This window comes from Chiloscyllium plagiosum, chromosome 19 (assembly GCF_004010195.1).
Source record: "Chiloscyllium plagiosum isolate BGI_BamShark_2017 chromosome 19, ASM401019v2, whole genome shotgun sequence".
Classification (NCBI taxonomy): Eukaryota; Metazoa; Chordata; class Chondrichthyes; order Orectolobiformes; family Hemiscylliidae; genus Chiloscyllium; species Chiloscyllium plagiosum.
Genome location: NC_057728.1, coordinates 39,815,946 through 39,828,718, shown reverse-complemented (window position 1 = coordinate 39,828,718; position 12,773 = coordinate 39,815,946). Strand labels below are relative to the sequence as shown.

Below are 12,773 nucleotides of genomic sequence, written 5' to 3'. Positions count from 1 at the left end.
CTAATATGTATTTATGGAATAAGATATGTTCGAAGTTGATTTTTTTATGGCATGCAGGTCAAGTGCAATGAATGAATGCCTGTTTCACAGGTTTTTTTTAAGGCTACTGTTTGAATCAACATTTTCACATAGCCTACTGTTTTATTATTAGATATTGCAAGTATTCTATGTATCTTACAACCGTGCAATTGTTATTGCGGGAATCTTTGAAATCTGTATTTTGCATTTGTTTCTTAATAATGTATTGGTAAATATTCATTTTTTTAAAATATCAAGTTTCACTTTTTAAACATCTAGAGCCCTATTTTTCCTCCAAACAGAAATTTCAGCTTTAGATGTTCAGTGTATTTAGTTATTCTCTTGAGGAAAATGTACTAATCTGTGTGGCTAGGAATGTTAGACTGAATGTAACCATCTCCCATTATTTCTTACAGATCCCTATTACTTTGGGAGTATTTCTGAATTCTTACTTTGATGTGAAGTTTAATTTTCTAGGAATACTTTTTGCAACACTTGGTGTTTTGGTTACCTCAATATATCAAGTGGTTAGTACGTTTGATTTTTCTTGTATACTTTTATAAGTAATAAATACTAAAATACTTTGTTTTGATCACAACCTAAACTTCCTGATATGTGGAGCTCACAAAAAGGATCATCAGAAGTACTTGCATTAAACAACTACATTCAAAATCATAATTATTCCGTGTTTTGCTGAATACTTGTTAAAAAAATTTTAGTTTCCAATTTGAAATCTACTTTGCAGTATTTTGAGGAAGTGGTTCATTTTTTAAAATTGGTATTTTTCCCTGGATTATTTGTTTTTTTTCTTATAATGCATTCTCATTGTAGTTTTCTAAGTGCTTGTTATGCTTTTTTTTCATACGTTTTCTTACCTTTTACTTTGCCAATTGGCTTTGACTAAAATGGCAACAAATGACCTTTTCAATATTGTAAGTGTTGCTACATTTTAATATGACTGTTAAATTTGGCTCCATGGGACCTGATAACTTAGCCCAAAAGGGCCCCAATTTTTTTTTTGTAGGTTAGTCCTGTAGTGTCATGGAGTAGAGGTTTAGAAAGGGCTCGTAGCTGAGTAATGGAGAAAATGTAGGTCAGCCAACCAAGTACTGTTAGTATCAATAATGTCCGTTATCTGCAAATTAATATTACGTGCAGTTAAGTTGCCTATGTTGTCCTTAAGCCTCTGTGGTACATACTTGTGTTGCTCACAGAAACAAAGAAAATCTTAGACCTTCCTGAACTTGGGAACTAAATTGCGGAAAATTTCCTATCTTGCACAAGGGTATTAATTTCTCCGACTTGAATGCACTATTTAACATGCCAGATATAACAGGAATATTTTCAGTTTAGTCTGACTGCTGTTATGTTAGCTGACGTAAGCTATGGCATGCTTCCTACTACTGATTGCTGTCCATCCTGAAAGCCTGTTTCAACTTTCTGAAATATGTTGAAAGTAGGATTGTAAACTATTTATCATCTGGTTGCTACTTTGAAAATAAATCATTTGTTTCTGGCTTTGTTTTAGAATGACTGTTAGGTCCTTTTTAGATCATTCTTATTTATTCATCCACATGGGTGCGGATCTGTTTAGTACTGAATCTGCCCATATAATTAAAGTTCCATGTAACACATCAGGTGTTGAATATGTAGAATGCCAAGTTAAGCTTTTCTGACGTGAGGGCTGGCTCCCTTTGTTGAGTGCTTTCTGCAAAAAAGGGCAGATTCTGTTTTTTCCATGTTAACTTAAAAAGATGAAAAATCATCATACGTGAGTTAACAAATTCCCACCCAGAACATGCTTATGATATAGTCTCCTGACATAGAATGCTGCATTCATGGAATAGCTGAGTGTTGTGATTTATTTTTTAAAAAGTCTTGGATCAGCAACTTGGCTATGGTGTTTTACTGAAACATAAATGAAAAGGTTTCACAAAAAGCAATTATGTTGAAGGCTATAAATTCAAACACTCATTGTTGAAATTATTTTTGAGTTGTTGTGATAAAAATCACATGAATATACATTTTAAAAAATATCTCAACAGAGCCAGTAAAATTGAATAAATTCTTCTATGATCACTAAATTAATCATTCAGTTGCCATTCTAGTATGTATTATGATTCCTCTCTGGAGGGTTATCAATGGCTTGAAGTACACAGAATTAGTGATTTCTGTTTGCCTGATGTTTTGCTTCAATTCTGTTTATTGATCCTTCCCTTTTAAAGAACCCCAATCTTACATGACATCGGTCTTATCTACAGTGCAACTTATGACAGCCCTGTCTATGTTTTCCTTTCCCTGCACTCTGTTGAGCACTTCTGACCTAATAGTAAATAAGAATCATAATTTCATTACAAGCTATTAAATTAATACTTAACCATCTGTGTAATATGTTTTTCTTATTGGTTTCATTTTACAGTGGGTAGGAGCTAAACAACATGAATTGCAGGTGAATTCTATGCAACTCTTATACTACCAGGCCCCAATGTCATCTATCATTCTGATGTTCACTGTTCCTTTTTTTGAGCCAGTGACTGGAGAGGGAAGCATCTTTGGAAACTGGTCTAGTACTGCATTGGTAAGATTTCTGGAATGTTTGCATTACTCTTGCAGTTTTTACAATTTGGGACTGTAGGTTGTATTCCAATCTTCTCATTGTCATCCCTTTCAATCTGTCCACAAATCACTGAATAATAAAGTTCTGTGTTCTTTGTCTAACACTGTACCTTCATCTTGATTTCCATTTTTTTGTACCAAGGTGAAATTTCTAACTTCTCCCATCAGTCTTTCTTGTTAACGCTGAATGAAATAGCTATTTTGGTAAGAGTTTTGTGTCATTGGTGACTTTTTCCAAGTTCTGTTCTGCAAGTGTCTGGATAATAAATTATTTGTTAACAGATAGTGAGACAGCTAAATGAATGTGTAAGATCAATTTTGGCTTGAGGTAAAACTATTTTTTAATTCATTCTTTGGATTTGGGTGTCTCTGACAAAGGTAGCATCTAATTACTCTTAGGAAGATGATAGTGAGCTACAACCTTATACCATTGTTTTCCACGTGCTATAGGTACTCCACAGTGTTGTTAGGGAGGCAGTATGGGATCTTTACCCTGTGAACACGAAGAAATGTGATACAGTTCCATGTCAGGATAGTGTTGAACTTTGGGAAGATGGTTTTGCTGTGTGCCTGCTTTACTTGTCCTTCATGACAATAGCAGTCATGGAATGGGAACGTGCAGTCAATGAAGCCTTGACTACTTATTGTAGTGCATTGTGTAGATAATACACAGTGCAGACCTGATGCCAAACAAGCAGGTCCTGGATAGTGTTGAGCTTCTTGAGCGTTACTGGAGCTGAACTCATCCAGACAGGTCAAATAAGTCCAACAACTTCTGATTTGAGTACAGGGAGCAAAAGGATAAGAACCTGAGACATTAGATTCTCATTTAAAAATGATTGCTTGCAGAACTGAACTTTTTCCTTATTTAAAAAAAATACAAAATTTGAGGGGAGCATGATTCCAGCCTTTACAATAAAGGGAAATACATAGATGGCAGCAAGGCTTTGGGAAGTCAGTAGGTGAGTTAGTCACCACAGACTAAATACAGGCTGCTTTTGCATTTTTAATCTTTGAAGCTACTGAATAAGTTCTGGCAATTTGCTCATCACTCCAGTGTCATTTTTAAAATAAAATTAAAAGTAATGTGAGGCTTGTAACACTGCAGAATGCTAATTGTGTATAGAATTCATATATTCAATTCTTAGTTCCAGCCTTCATGCCAAAGTGCTACACCATCCAGAGGAAATAGTTTTTTAAATTGCAGATGTAGCTAGCTCCCTCCAACTAGGAATCATTTGCCTTTTATTGTCAGTTTTGTAATTTTAAACTTTAAATCCAAGTATGCTTTATTGACAGAATATGTCGAAATAAATAAAGTATATTTGAGAAATAGTGAGAATGGGTAATAATAAACATGTAACATTTTATTTTCTGTTTTATAACTTAAAAGCAATGAACACAATGTAAGACTTATCTTTTATAGATGATGGTGTTGCTTTCTGGAATTATTGCCTTTCTGGTGAATTTGTCAATTTACTGGATTATTGGAAATACCTCACCTGTCACGTATCCTTCTGCATTTTGTATTGCTTTCAAGTCGTGACCATTTAATATATTGTTACAATTGCATAAATGCAGATGTTTCTTTTCCACATATGGTGTAACCCAATTTTGTTAAAACTTGGGTTGCTTTGAGTGTCTATACTTAATATATGCACACATTTTTCTTTCTGTCAAGCATCTCCGTAAAACAAGTTAACTAGCACTTGGAACAATTAGGTGATCTGCCCTTTGCCAATGATGTTTGATATTTAAATTGGAATTTTCCTCCCAGCAGAAATTATCCAGCTTTCACTTGGCAATTCCCTAATTTGATATGGTTGAGATATGTTCACTGCATAAGGAATTATTCAGAGATCTGTATTTTATAATTAAACAAGTTAGTATGTTCCAGAACATTACACTGTGTTTATAAATGAGTTCACAATTATGCTGTCTTGTAAAAGTATGCCAGAGAATGATTCAGATATGCAGAAGCCTCCTTATCTATTTTCTTGTCAAGGAGACTGATACCAAACAAGTGTGAACTACAGCATACAGTTGAGCAGATATCTTTTGAGGAATTGGAAAATGATTCATGTGAATAAATACAAAAAAACAGTTCGTTTTGGAAAAGGTGCAAAGAAATGTATTTGATTAAAAGCTGTCTATTGCTAAAGGCTTAAAAATGGTTTGAATATGATTATTCACCATTCACTGAACTGTCTGATGGATGTTAATTTGATGGTTTGTCAAGTATTAGGTTACATTTCAAAGGTTAAGTTGACAAAGTTTTAAGTTAAACTATCTTTGAAGCTACGTTTGAAGGTTAATGTACAATTTTGAAACAATGTTACAGAGGGAGCACTGAAGAATAGGTGCCTGATTCTAAGACATTAGATCTTCATTAAAAAGAATTGCTGGCGTAAGTGAACATTTTCCAAATTTTAAGAAAATAAAATTTGAAGGGAGCATGATTCCAGCATTTACAATAAAGGGGAAACATGATAATATGCATGTGAATAAGTTGCTATGGCTGGGAGCAGATGAGATTTTATGGTTACAGTTTTCCTTGAGCAAGATGTGAATTTGTGGAAGTTCTCTCACTTTGTCCCTTGTACACAAATAAAATCCGAAAGTAAAACCTAGCTGGTCATTGAAGAAGTACAGATTTGCAAGTAGAGTGAGATTTTAAATTGTGCTTTGAATAATGGGGCTATAATATTGTCTGCAGTATTTCCAAAGTATCCAATGTTCCTTTATATGTGATTTCTGAAATGACTCTTGACTTCATGTGCTTTAACCAAGCAGGAAGAAATGCAGTCTTTTCCAGAGACTTGTTCCTTGACACGTTAACATTCAGATACAACATGTTTGGACATTTCAAGTTCTGCATTACGCTACTGGGAGGCTATATTTTGTTTAAAGATCCTCTTTCACTTAATCAAGGTCTGGGGATTTTGTGTACATTATGTGGTATTTTGTTTTACACACATTTTAAACTCTGTGAACAAGAAGAAGGAAAAAATAAATTGGCTCAAAGGCCTTAGTAATGCTTCTGAGTTCCCTATACAGAGGAACCTCGATTATCCAGCATTCGATTAACCGATCGAAATACTCCCCGCCCATGTCCTTCGGATAATCGAGGTTCCTCTGTGTTTCCTTTTCCCAAAGTGTTGCTAGTGAGCACCAATTCCAAGGTACTTGATAAGTATAGCATCTCTAAAATTGAATGAAATGCAATTGAGTATTTCACTTTATTGCAGAAGATGGTTGCTGCTCATTCATAGAAATTTATGTATTTGACCAATTTTCAAGTGCTGTGTTCTAATTATTTTACACATAGCACCAGGTTATAGTCCAACAGGTTTATTTGCAAATTTACTTCCAAATAAACCTGTTGGACTATAACCTAGTGTGTGTGATTTTTTTTTGACTTTGTCCTCCCCAGTCCAACGCTGGCACCACCTTATCCTGGTCATTTTTGTAATTGCTTTTAAAGACGTTCCTTGCAATTAGTATGTCATGTAAAGTTCATTCAGCTTTAAATCTGAAAGCATGTCAAACTGATTATTCATGTCTATAGAATTGTCCAACATGCATAAAATTGCTGATAAGTTCTCTGAATCTTGGAAACAAAATCAAATGTACAGATAATGTGAAAATTGGTTTAATCATGTATTTTCTGAAAGTGGACATTTGTAATTTACATGTGTTTTGCACATTCTGTAATATACTGGGCAAAATATTGTGGTGTTGGGAGGAAGGAATAAAATTATTTTTCATTGCTTTTATTACATGTTTAGAACACGTTGATAGGAAAAGGAATACAAAAATGACGAAGTTCTCTTTTCTGCTGTAACATATTGGCAATTTCCATGGGAAAATTGGATTATTTTCAGTGGATCACTATCGGTGATGGTGATAGTTTTTTGCAAGTTACATGTGTAAAACAGAGCCTTAAAATGTTTCTCGCAAAGTAGAATTTTTTTTTGTCTATCTTGAAACCGGAATCCAAATAATAAATGCAAATAATTGTTGTAGAAAGCATGGTTTAGAATACACGTGGCTTTGTGTAAAAAAAAAAAAAAAAATAAAGATAACAGAGGCTTTTTCAGTAAGAAAACTATTCCTTGCATAGTTTAACATGAACAGTATTAAATTTAGAAGCAACATAATACCGTAAAGTACACATTTCTCTTAGCAATTCATATGATCACGAGTAAACCATTCAGCCCCTCGATCTGCTCCACCATTCACTGAGATCATGGCTGATCTGTGGCCCAACTTCATATACCTGCCTTTGGCCCATATCACTTAACACCTTTACTTCACAAACATTTATCTATCTCAGATTTAAAATTAGTAACTGATTCTGCACCGACTAACATTTATGGAAAAGAGTCCCAAATCTCTACCACTCTTTGTGGGTAGAAGTGATTCCGAACATCTCTCCTAAATGGGCCCTAATTCACAGACTAGTTTTACAATCCACAACTGGGGGAAACCCATCTTTTCCGTTAGTATCTTGAAATCTTTGATCCGATCACCCCGTAACCTTCTAAATTCTAGAGAAAACAGGCCAAATTTGTGTAATCTCGCTTCATAGCATAAACCCTAATGTCCAATTCAATACAGTATAAAACAAAATCAAGGTTCCAGGATTATTAAAACATCAAAAATACAAGAATAAGGTCAATAAAAATGTAATAGGTATTGAATCCCAATAACACACAAATGAAATCTGCACTTAAAGGGGTCAATTGGAACTTGTTGCAATTGCCATTAACAACATGATAATGTAAAGACTGTGTCTTTTTATTTTGTGCTTATTTTTTAAAGTTGTGGGTGGAAATGAGAAAGAACTGTTTTAAATCCAATATTTTAAAGGATTGCTGAATGTTTTGGAAAGCAAGTAACTAATGGCAAAAAGTTATGTAATCAAATACTTTGAGCAAGGAATTCTTGAAGTTTGTGTTATAGATCGATATGAGCCAAAGGGCTGCTTACAGATGTAGCTGGATAGTAACAAGACTAAATGCACATTTCTTAATGACAAAAGACTTCCACCTGCGAAGAGCCATGTGACTGGTTTTGAGGTTACTGAACAGCTTGGGACTGAGAACAAGATCAAGAGAAGTATTTTCAACTGCACACTATTCTTTGCAGTCAAAACCCATGCTAAAGGAGAAGAAAATCAATTCATTTTTCCTTTATCAGCTATTGAAAACTATGATTTTTAATTGATAATTTAAAGAATGTTTATAAGTGACCCAGCTACCTGGAATCTCTTGCAAAGCTGTGAAAACATCTGAAGAAAAGTGACTGAGAAACAACACTGACCAAATTAACGAGTATGAAAATGATCTCAGCAACCTCAGACTAGACACTGAACTGACTTCCAGTTTTTCTCTGCACACAAACTATCTATCCTTTCTGTCTGTTTGTTTGTGTGAGTGTGTAAGGGGAATTTAGATGAGCTGAAGAAGCAAAGCAAAAGTAAATTTGAAGTTACTTTTTCAGGAACTCTGCAGTGCTTCTTTTTCTCCAAGCCAAATTTATAATCTGTGCTGCTACTATCACAGGTCCCATCATTTCTCACATTGTAATTCAAACCCCTACCCCAACACTACTCCTTGTGCTCTCTGCTAACAGTCGAGAGTGTGGACCTGGAAAAGCACAGCAGGTCAGGCAGCATCCGAGGAGCAGGACACCTTGTAGAGAGAGGACGAGAACTTCTTCAAGATAAGCATCCTTGGAAGAGGCTTCACTGTAAGGTTAAAATCAACTGGAGAACAGAGTCGAGAGAGTGATGCTAGAAAAGCTCCTGCTCCTCGGATGCTGCCTGACCTGCTGTGCTTTTCCAGCAGCACATTCTCGATTTTGACCTCCAGCATCTGCAGTCCTCACTTTCTACTACTCTCTGCTTAGAGACAGGTCCATCCCAGAGAGTTGTGAACCTCACCATAGGCAGGGTAAGGAAACAGGTCCTGAATCCACACCAGCCAAATAGGGGCTGAATCCCATGCTGCTGTCCCCTATCTGATCCTTACCAGCCTTCTCGCCAAATCAACTCCTCAAGGTGTCTGACTTGCTGTCAAGCATATGCCTTCACTTACATGTCAGTCGTCAGAGATGGGATGTTTCAACCACACTGCCCCGTGGCCGAGCACTTCAACTCCGCTTCCCCCTCTGCCAAGGATGTAGAGTTTGCACATTCTCCCCGTGTCTGCGTGGGTTTCCTCCGGGTGCTCCGGTTTCCTCCCACAGTCACAAAGATGTGCAGGTCAGGTGAATTGGCCATGCTAAATTGCCCGTAGTGTTAGGTGAAGGGGTAAGTGTAGGGGTATGGGTGGGTTGCGCTTCGGCGGGTCGGTGTGGACTTGTTGGGCTGAAGGGCCTGTTTCCACACTGTAGGTAATCTAATCTAATTAAAAAATATTCTGAGTTAAGTGATTTGCTTCCTGACTCCAAGGAACCTTTATATTAATTACAAGGCACTTAGTGGCTTGGCAAATTACTGTTCCCTAAATGACTGCAGTTTCAGCAATACTTAAGAGCCTTAATATTATTCAGGGCAAAGCATACCACTACTTACCACCTCATCCACCATTTTGAGTGTGCACTCCCTCCATCAGCTGTACCTCCTGACTGAAATGTGTTGTATACAAAGGTGCACTGCAACAACTTTCCAAGGATTCCTTGGCTGCAATTCGGCCCAACAAGTCCACACCGAGTTGCCAAACCTAGTTGACTTACACTGTCTGAAGGACCAAATTATCAAAATAACCACCTGCAAGGTGTGCACTATCCTGACTTGATGTTGTACCCCTGTTCCTTTATTGTTGCCAGATGAAGATGTTGATAGTCTCCCAAGCAGCATTGTATGAGTGTCACATGGTCTGCAGCAGTTTAAGGACCTAGTACTCTCACATTTTCAATGCTGACATTGTCAGTAACTCTGGGCAGAGACAACTAAATGTTTAGAGCCTGTTGAAATGAATGTATAACAATATTCTTTATAATTAACATCTACAGAATATTTTTGTCCTGCCCAATATAATCTCAGATAAATAAGATTGCTTACAAATAGTTTTCTTGAGGAATAAAATAGAATTTCAAGTACTTTTTTGCCCTTTCAAAAGAGAAAAGAGACCCTGTCATAGAACCAAAAAAAGATGGAAATACTTCTGTCTATAGAAAGAAAAAACAGAAGAAATTGGACAGAATTTTCCAGACTTGTGGGAAAGACACCACAGTTGTTCCGCTGGGAGTTGGCCCACTATCATTCACACAACAGCAAGTGTGGAGGTTGCCCCCAGGAATATCTTGCTAATGGTACCTCCAGACTTAGAAATGCGTTGGTTGGGATGTTGGGAAACCTGTAGACAAATTCAATTCATTGTTTCAGTTCTGTAGAAAAGAGTAGCTGTCACTATTGAGAAAATCTCAAGTTTAACCATTATTGAACTGTTGATACAAGATTGATTATTTAGTATTGTTAAGTTTGGATCTTGTGTCACTGTTTCCTGTACCATTACAAATCAGCAGCAGAATGTTTTGAAAGTTTTTTTTAAAGCCTCGCTTATTACAGTTAAAATCCTAAGATTTAAGTTATCATCCATGTATTTAGTTTCATTGTTCTTGAATACATTTTGGTTAGATGAATCATTTTATAAATTTCAGTTTTTGTCAAGAATTCCAGTCATCATCCTATTTGATTTTCACTGTATGAACAAATCAGGTCTTCAAAATTGATTAAACATTTCTGTTGGTGCTTTGATCTCTGCATACACAATAAATCCCTGGGCAATGAATTTTTTTTTAACATTTCAGATTTGATAATCTGATTTGTGCACTGGTACTAATCAATCATATCTATATATCAATAGTTCTGTAATGAATAAGTTAATTTTCATTTGACCAAACTTCATTAAGATAACATTTTTGAATTTTTTTCATTAATGCCCTTGCTTTTTCAAATGGTCATTATGGTTAAGTGCTATATTTTGCTAATTATATAAAACCAAGGGGACAAACTGCATTTTGTTTACAGTAGAAAAGATATTGTATGAAAACTTGACTGTTCACATGGTGCTGCATAATTTTACCATGGTACACCTGAATGAAAATGTAAGTTTGCATCTATGTCTACAAAATAGTATATTTGTATGAATTGACTTCCATGTTTCCTTGGTTTTTTTTCTAACTTTGCATGTGGATTGCTATATTTAATCCAGACATTTGCTTAAGAAAAGATTATTGAGAATATTTAAGATAGTACATTGAATCAGAATCCTAATTTAGATACAGAACTGAGATCATCAGTGTCACAAGTTCTTTTAAAAAAGGGCTTGAAAGTACTTTGACTGCCTTCTCCAATAGATTCATAATATTGGAGATTCCAACTTGTCCAAAACCATATACAGTCAAGAGTGTGGTGCTGGAAAAACACAGCAGGTCAGGCAGCATCCAAGGAGCAGGAGAATCGATGTTTCAGGCATAAGTCCTTCATCAGGAATTCCTTCATCATGAATTCCTTCATTCCTGATGAAGGGCTTATGCCTGAAATGTTGACTCTCCTGCCTCTCGGATGCTGCCTGACCTGCTGTGCTTTTCCAGCACCACACTCTTGACTATAATCTCCAGCATCTGCAGTCCTCACTTTCTCTGAAAAACATACACAACTGTACATGTCTGATCCATTAGAAGAATTAACTCGGTGACTGAACCAAAAAACAATTATAGTTCAGTGTTCATATTAATAATCCCCTTGGCATTAATGTGAAAGATTATGTCACCAGAAGTCTGTCTTTCTGGGCAGGAATTCAGTGTGTGCACAAAGGTATGACTTGAATGGCTGTAGTCATAATTTGGATTATTCCTCATATTCCATTTGGAGAGCCAGTGACCACATCTTCCTTGGTCTGTTCTCAAGCGGTGAGATTTGCTGATATCTTGCATAGAGGGTTGAAACCTAGGACTTCATTAACCTAAGTAGTAATCAGATTACAGTTAGTGATGTTTGAAGTTAACCAGGATGTGCCATCAAAGAGTAGTTTTGTCATCAGTTTGTGGGGCATGGAGTGGTCCAGTAAGAACTAAATGATTTCTGACAGGTACACATTTTTTTGTTTGAGGTTCTGTGTTAATTTTTTAGTTATTAGCTGATGGTGTTCTTTGAAGATGATTTTCCTGCAGCAACAAAAGGTTCAGAGTGCTACTGTGAGAATCTGTCTGAACCATGTTGGCCCAGAAATAATTCTCGTGCCATCCAGGATATCTACAATTTTTCTGCTCTTGGATAAATCAGGTAGGTGAAACAATGCGTAATAAGTGACAAGTTTTCTTGTGAGATTAATGTTGTTCTGAAGTTGTTTTGGGGGAGTTGCCAATAGGACAACATATGGTAACAAGTGAGGTTGGGTCAGTTGATTTCAGAAGTGGACATGCATTTCTTTCTGGTCTTTGAGTTGTTCATGTGGAAGGTTGAACCAACAGCCTTGGCAGCATTTGGTGCAAGTCTCCATTTTCTAAAATAATTTACATAATCTTCACTTTAAAAAAAAATCCTTGTTCTGTAGCTGGAATGCCAAGTCTTGAGCATACGTCAAGACGAGGCAAAGGAGTGGTGATACTGTCAATGGAGAGGTAATTGAGCACCCCAGGCTAATGCTGTAGAAGGCTCAAATCTCACCAAGGATAATGGTGAAATTAGAATGTAATTTCAAGAACAGACTTGACCTCGTCCTCACCAATGAATCTATCACAGATGTGCATGACAATATAGGTAGGAGAGTGACCACTACCAGTCATTGTGGAAACAAAGGCACATTGAGAATACCTTCCATTGTGAGGTGTGGCATTACTACCATGTGTGGCTAAATCAGGTTGACTTTGAATAGATCCAGCAGCTCAAAACTGAACATCTATAATTTGATGTGATCCATCATCAGAGTCATAGAGATGTACAGCATGGAAACAGACCCTTTGGTCCAACCCGTCCATGCCGACCAGATATCCCAACCCAATCCAGTCTCACCTGCCAGCACCCAGTCCATATCCCTCCAAATCCTTCCTATTCATATACCCATCCAAATGCCTCTTAAATGTTGCAATTGTACCAGCCTCCACCACTTCCTCTGGTAGCTCATTCC

At 36.5% G+C, this 12,773-nt stretch overlaps 2 protein-coding genes across 2 annotated transcripts in view; one reads left to right on the top strand and one right to left on the bottom strand.

Moving 5' to 3' along the window:
• Positions 1-320: 320 nt before the first annotated feature.
• Positions 321-6,650, top strand: LOC122559702 (solute carrier family 35 member E3-like). The gene is made up of 4 exons (XM_043709615.1): positions 321-545; positions 2,438-2,596; positions 4,061-4,143; positions 5,480-6,650. The coding sequence occupies exons 1-4, from the start codon at positions 336-338 to the stop codon at positions 5,664-5,666; spliced, it is 639 nt and encodes a 212-aa protein (XP_043565550.1). The 5' UTR covers positions 321-335; the 3' UTR covers positions 5,667-6,650.
• Positions 6,651-11,247: 4,597 nt separating this feature from the next.
• Positions 11,248-12,773, bottom strand: part of irak4 (interleukin-1 receptor-associated kinase 4) — a 35,127-nt gene continuing 33,601 nt past the window's right edge. The window contains exon 12 of the mRNA XM_043709613.1: positions 11,248-11,609. Coding sequence (XP_043565548.1) covers positions 11,550-11,609 — 60 coding nt within the window. The 3' untranslated portion in view covers positions 11,248-11,549. The remainder of the gene's footprint in view (positions 11,610-12,773) is intronic.

What these genes read in the sequence shown, in the direction of transcription:
- LOC122559702 (XM_043709615.1), top strand. Translation starts at nt 336, where the DNA reads ATGTTCAGTGTATTTAGTTATTCTCTTGAGGAAAATGTACTAATCTGT. An exon ending in ACTGGTCTAGTACTGCATTG is followed by an intron (nt 2,597 to 4,060) that starts GTAAGATTTCTG and finishes TATCTTTTATAG; the next exon opens with ATGATGGTGTTGCTTTCTGG. An exon ending in GGAAATACCTCACCTGTCAC is followed by an intron (nt 4,144 to 5,479) that starts GTATCCTTCTGC and finishes GTTAACATTCAG; the next exon opens with ATACAACATGTTTGGACATT.